Source organism: Malus sylvestris, chromosome 10 (genome assembly GCF_916048215.2).
Source record: "Malus sylvestris chromosome 10, drMalSylv7.2, whole genome shotgun sequence".
Classification (NCBI taxonomy): Eukaryota; Viridiplantae; Streptophyta; class Magnoliopsida; order Rosales; family Rosaceae; genus Malus; species Malus sylvestris.
The window spans coordinates 37,875,553-37,882,399 of NC_062269.1; the positions used below are offsets into that span (position 1 = coordinate 37,875,553).

The 6,847-nt window shown below is 33.9% G+C and overlaps 1 protein-coding gene across 1 annotated transcript; it reads right to left on the minus strand.

Annotated features, from left to right (window-relative positions):
• Positions 1-251: 251 nt before the first annotated feature.
• Positions 252-2,599, minus strand: LOC126588030 (aquaporin NIP1-1-like). Its single transcript, XM_050253163.1, has 5 exons — positions 2,376-2,599; positions 1,953-2,177; positions 1,502-1,699; positions 900-961; positions 252-764 (listed from the first exon to the last, which is right to left on the minus strand). Exons 1-5 carry the CDS (start codon positions 2,493-2,495, stop codon positions 554-556), a joined length of 816 nt encoding a protein of 271 aa, XP_050109120.1. The 5' UTR covers positions 2,496-2,599; the 3' UTR covers positions 252-553.
• Positions 2,600-6,847: the final 4,248 nt, after the last annotated feature.

A 6,847-nucleotide genomic window follows, 5' to 3' on the forward strand; every position in this document is an offset into this window, starting at 1 on the left:
ACAAGTCAGCTTTAATGCATGTTGTAAGTAAATTGCAATTTCTTGACGTAGATAATAATTAACATTAGCAAAAAACACATCACTCGTTAGTTTAACGCCACATGATTTTCATTTGATTAGAAGAGGTCAAGTTTGACTTATACGTATGAGAAATGATATACATTTTAATGAGTTTAACTCTTGTGGGTGGATCAACGACATATTATTAAAATATCTTTATAAATATTTCAATCTCTTGTTGGGAAAAAAAATTAACAGTAACAAAAACTTATACTTCGATTTGATTTACCAATCCGAGTACGGATCAGAAGATAACATATATCATATACTGTACAATCCAAACATGGAAATTCACATTTCCAATTAATTTCAAGTAACCTATTACAACACATCTGCCCCCTTGCTTTCTGGGAAAACCAAAAAAAAGTGCATAAACTAGAAGAAAAAAAAATGAAAAAAAAGAAGGGTCTTAATTGCCTCTCTTTCTCTGACCACAAACTGTTTAATCTCTGCATAATTAACTACTTAATATACCCTTCATCAATCGGATAAGTTACTTGCGCCCCACTCCTCTTAAGAAAGAGCCACTCTTCGTGATCTCACGCAGCGGCTTGTCCGTAAACCTGATTAGATTGTAGACCAATGCACCACTCACAGCTCCAAGAGTTGGTCCAAAAATGTATACCCACAGGTCCTTAAAGTGACCTGATACAATTGCAGGTCCTATGCTTCTTGCCGGGTTCATCGATGCTCCTGAAATCGGTCTGCAGGGTATAATTAACGTGAAACCCAAATCATTAGGACACAAATATTAATTTGTAATTAAGAGACATATGTCACGGCTTATTAAATAAACATATCTTTGAAGGATGTTTAGGACGATATTAATAAGTTAATACCCTGTACACATCACGTTAAGAAGAACCGTAGCGCCAACCGCAAGCCCCGCAAGCTCTCCAATCTGAACAAGCAAACAAAAGAAGAAAAATAAAATCGCCATAAGATTTCTGGAGTCCCTTTGTGGACATGATTCAATGACCAAGTCACTGTCTCTGTAATAGTTTAGTGGAAAAATATTTGATGCAGACATTTAGGAATATATTAGGCTAATTAAGTAGTATAATAATATAAAACTATTCCCAAATCCAATCATGTCAGTCTAAGAAGTTAAGAAGTTTGACACCAACCCTTGTTAGCCAATCAACCATATTGGTTATGGTTACTTATAAAAATTAGGAAATTTGGACCAATATGTTGACAAAGTTGAGGTTAATTAATGGGAAATAACTTCTCTCAACTGCTCTTAGGAGAAAAATGAAAACAAAAAAGAACTTTCTTGCACTTGGGATGCAGCGGTGATAGAATCCTAAGTTGATCACAAATTTCTTCGTGAGGAATCAAAACACATAGGGGTGTGTAATTGACATGAGAAATCATCAATGTTGGATCCCAGACAAAAGTAAATTTTCTAGAGGTTAAAGAGGTAGAAAGTAGTAGTTACCGCTCGGTTGTCAGTGGCAACTCCAGAAACAACAAACATGAGGTAAAATGTGATGATGAATTCAATCACAAATGACTGGAAGGGAGTTCCAGAAGGCATTGTTCCTGCAAAGTGGTTTTGGGGCCCATTGAAGATCAGTCTAAGAGTACCAGCTGCAAGAGTTGATCCAAGAATTTGAGCTCCTACATAAGCAGGTACCTATAAACAAAATATAAGAATAAATTGAGAAAAATGTGGCAACATAAAAAGGAATTGGCAAGAGAACATTGTGCAGCAAAGTTTGTTTTGTTAGCAACATGGGTTTTAAGTTGCAAATAACGATTTCGTCTGGTGGCAAGAAACACATTTTTATTTATTTATAAAGACACATAACATTAGGAAATTTGATCTCTGCGGTTTACAACTTTCAAAGGAAGAAATAAAAATTTATGGGTTGGTTTGATTAGGTCACCTGCTTCAATGGAAACCTCTTGGTCACTGCAAAGGCAATGGTGACAGCAGGATTGAAATGGGCACCGGAGATGTGACCAACAGAGTAAATCATGACCATCACAACAAGCCCCCAAATAATTGAAATCCCAGGAAACGTCACCTTGTTGTCTGAGACCAAATTCACCACCACAGACCCACAACCTGCAAATATCACAAAGTAGGTTCCCAGCACCTCAGCAAATACCTGTCCCACAAAAAGGTTTCAACTTTATCACTCATCATTCACTTTTGAGCTCTGCTTCCTTGAAACAAAAAACTTCTTTTTAACAAAAATGATCTTGCCGATATGAGTTAGGTCATTAAGCAGTTTGTTTACGAAATATCGATTTATCAGTGAAAACAAAACTGAAAATTTGATAGATAGAAGATAATTAAGTCACACCTTTTGCATGAAAGGGACAGAGACGCAAAAGCTGCTGGATTCTTGGTTGGTTTTGTGATTGGCTTCACCATCTTCAACATTCAAGACATGGATTCCATTAGTTGCTGTAGTCTCAGCCATGGCTGAAGCTATAGAGAGAGAGAGAGAGATTTCTTCTGCTTTCTTGTCAAATCTTGGAGTGAACAGAAACGCTGCAGGACAGCCCAATTTATGGGATCCACAAAGGTCCCTGAAAGAGATAGAGATGTTGACTAATGGGGCTTTTTGTTTATTATTTTTGTTTATATAAAAGGTATATTCAGATGGGAGTTTCCATAGGAGATATCGTTGAAAAATGTGGCAAGCTTGTGAAATAGGAGAAAGGGCATTCAAGACTGCTTCAACTACCCACCGGAAATGCAGAGTGGGCATGAGTAAGCCTTATTAATTCACATCCTCAAGTCCTTGCAATTTGGAGCTGGCTTTGCAAAACTGAAAACTATGTTTGGCCGCAAGTGGCCCTCTACCACGAGAAGATTTTTATTGGGGAGACTTAGGATTTGCTCATTAGCCACTAACATTTTTTAACTAAAACCTTAATGGTATTCAATTTTTTTATCAAAGTCCCTAGACTTTGTACACCTCATTATTGCTATTACTATGTATTTTCATATGTTTGATATTAATTACTTGACATATTAATGAAATTTAAAATCCATATTATATGACATCTAAATTAAATAAGATTACAATAAAAAAAGTCAAAATTTTTTATTAAATAAATAAAAAACAGGTAAAAATATAATTTTGAAATAATAAATGTCAAACAAATTTACCCATAGTGTTCAAAAATTTTGAAAAAGAGGTACATTTTATATAAAATATGTATACATTATAAATAAAAAATAAATAGATTTTACATTAAAAAATGGGTACATTTTACATTAAAAATGGTACATTCACAAAAAAAAGGGTACATTCTACACATAACAAAGTGGTACATTTATAAAGAAAAATGGGTACATTATAAATAAATTATGAGTATAAATAAAAAAAATTAAAAATATAGGCACAAAATGAAATTAATATATGGGTACAAATTAAAACTAAGAAAAAAAATTGGTACAGATTAAAAAGGCTTGCAAATTAAAAAAGGTATAAACTAAAAATAGAAATATATAATATAAAGTTTAACCATAAATATAAATATACCATATGTAGCGTTTCTAATACTAAATGAATATATTTTAGAAATAAAATTTAATTATGTTGGTATGTAAATATAATTGAAATAATGACATTCATTAAAAGCTAGGGACCTTGATAAAAAATTAGAAGATTTTTTTTTAATCAATGCAATGAAAGAAAAAGGGATGTGAACCTAATTTCTCTTTTTTATTGTGACCGAAACACGGGTGGTACACCACGTGTTTTTATATAAGCAGTAAGAGATTGTATTTTTTAAGTTATTAATTTTTTAACACACATATCTCACCATTTGTATAGTGACACATGGTGTACCACCCCGTGATCCGGTCACATTGAAAAATCTCTTTTTTACTACGGTGATGAAAATGAGTGTTGCCTTTGTACCACGACGTGGATTCAAACCCCGTTCACTAATCTAACATCTAATATAACAAATTTATTGTTTGACAAAAAAAAAAACATGTTTGGCCATTTTTTGGGTACGCATAAATGCAAAAATTGAAAGAAGTCTTGTTTGTATTAATTTCGGATAAGAATCAGATAAACTGTAGTTTCTCAAAGTAAGCTAATTATTAATGCATATAAAGAACGAAGATAAATGACTTATTAAAAATGTATGATTTATCTATATATATGGTGTATATATATATATATATATATATATATATATATATATATTAAGTATTCGCCTTTTAATTCAAAATTAGAATGTTGATGTAAATCCAATTTTGTTAGCATATTTTAAGAATAAGCCAACTATTTTAATATTCAATTCAAACGCATTCATCTTTCCTTGCATGGTTTAATGCTATTATAATGTAAGTTAACGAATTTTTTTTTATACATGACATACTTGAAATCGTTCATCTGCTAAATCATTATTTCAAGATCATCTCTATACGCAATTAATCAAATTTGAAATTGTTTAGTAATTTATCACATCCCGGCCAGGGCCCCCACTACATCCCGGGCTCAACTCCGCTGTAACACGATATTGTCCACTTTGGGCCTCGACCACGCCCTCACAGTTTTGTTTATAGGAACTCACACGAAAACTTGCCAGTGGATCACCCATTCTGGGATTGCTCTTGTGCGAACTCGCTTAACTTCGGAGTTCCGATGGAACCCGAAGCTAGTGAACTCCCAAAATGTCTCATGCTAGATAGAGATGTGAATATACAAATAAGTAGGGGTGGATTTTTTTGCCAAATTGCCAACCGTGCTATACCGATTTTGTGCCAAATTTTTTGTACCAATCGGTAATGGTATGGTATTGTACCGTACCGAAATTTCATGGTACGGTATTGGTAATGGATACCATTACCACGGTATTACCGTACCATACCGAAAATACAATATAATTTATAATTTATATAATACATAATTATATAACACATATTTATAATATTCCAATAATTTGAAAATAAAACCCTACTTATATTAGCATTGTTGTTGGTGACTTTGATCTCTTAAAATTGTGGAAATCAAACACAAAAGAGTTCCTAATTCTTTCACAAATAGCCAAAATATCTTTGTCACCCCCACTTCTACTGTTGCTAGTGAAAATGCATTTAGTCTATGGAGGAGGGTTGTGAACCCTTTTAGGGTATCCTTGACTCCTAAAATAATGGAGGCACTAGTGTGTACTAGTGGTTGGCTTATGGCAGGTGAAGTAAACTTCTACAAAAACCAACGGAAGATATGCTTCAATTTTACAAGGAAATAGAAGAAGAGAAAATAAGAAAGATATGCTTTAATTTTTTTAGTAAATTTGTTATTAAATGGTTTTCAACTTTAATTCTTCTTGCTACTAATTAATATGTTTTCTTTGTTTGTAATGTAGGTTTGACACAAACTCAATCTTCTACAAGTTCAATGCCTCCTCCAAAAGCTTCGACATCTCAAGCTTGAATAACTGATCAATGAATTCTCTTTTTTGAAGTTTACTTCCAATTTTTATTTTGTTTGAAACTTTAATTTCTATTTGGATTGTTAACTTCTATTTGTTTTGGTTCGTAACTTCTATTTGGATTGTAAGCTTAATTTTCATGATGAATCTTGATGCTTCATTTGAATTATTATGTGTGTGAATTGTGAATGATGAATAATAGATGAATTTAATCTATAATGTATGAGATAAAGGTACAAAAAAAAAAGTTTTGCCCTTGAATTGGGTTAAAAAAACAAAAACATATTTTGTCCCAAAACAAAATGGCAATTACTATTGCCATACCATGCCAACCAAACTTTTGGCAATACCGAACTTTGGTATACCGAAAGTTTGGTACGGTAATGGTAATAGATTTTACCAAACCGAAAGTTTGGTACGGTAATTGGTACAAGGGTTTTGGTACGGTAACCGTACCAAACCCACCCCTACAAATAAGGCTTACAAGATCCACTTCCTTGGACGATGTGGGATGTTACAAATTTATATGTATATACAATTATTTGTTTGCTTTGACATTCTTAATTGTTACCAAAATATGAATTGTTTGCTTTGACATTCTTAATTGTTACCAAAACCGTATATTTACTTGTATGAATATTAATGACAAAACTATCACCAATTTATTTGGTTTTTCGCTGAGATGATCTTCCAATGACGATTTAGCAAATGAACGGTTCTAATTATACCAAGTTGGCTACTTTTTCACTCTTGACTTTATTTGGTTTAAGAATAGAATGGCCAAGTTGGTCTTTTATTTAGAACTTGATTTTATTTGGTTTATGCACCCTTAGTATCTTGAATAAAACTTAAAGAAAGTTGAGGTTCTACCATAAAACCAATTGACAATATGAGGAGTATCCCAACTTAATTATAAGCTCATGCAAGGTCATTCATCCCATCTCGCTTAACTTCGAAGTTCCTAAGGAATCCGAAGTCAATGAGCTCCCAAAAGGCATCTTGTTATATGGAGGTGGGCATGTACATATAAGGCATAAAGGATCCACTCCTCTGGGCGATGTGTGATCTAACAATTCATCCCCCTTAGGGGCCCGACGTCCTCATCAGCACACTTCCGGCCAGTGATTGGCTCTAATACCAAATTGTCACATCCCGACCCGAACTCCACCACACCCCGGACTCGACTCTGCCGTAGAACGATATTGTCCGCTTTAGGCCCCGACCATGCCCTCACGGTTTTATTTCTGGGAACTCACGCGAGCAAAACTTCTCAGGGGGTCACCCACCCTGGGAATGCTCTGGCCCTTTTCTAGCTTAACTTCGGAGTTCCTACAGAACCTGAAGCCAATGAGCTTCCAAAATGCCTCGTGCTAAT

Excerpts from the sequence above, each read along its gene's own strand:
- LOC126588030 (XM_050253163.1), bottom strand. The coding sequence starts at position 2,495 with ATGGCTGAGACTACAGCAACTAATGGAATCCATGTCTTGAATGTTGAA. Across the intron at positions 2,178-2,375 it reads CTGTCCCTTTCATGCAAAAG|GTATTTGCTGAGGTGCTGGG; the intron begins GTGTGACTTAAT and ends TTTGTGGGACAG. Across the intron at positions 765-899 it reads CTTAACGTGATGTGTACAGG|ACCGATTTCAGGAGCATCGA; the intron begins GTATTAACTTAT and ends TATACCCTGCAG.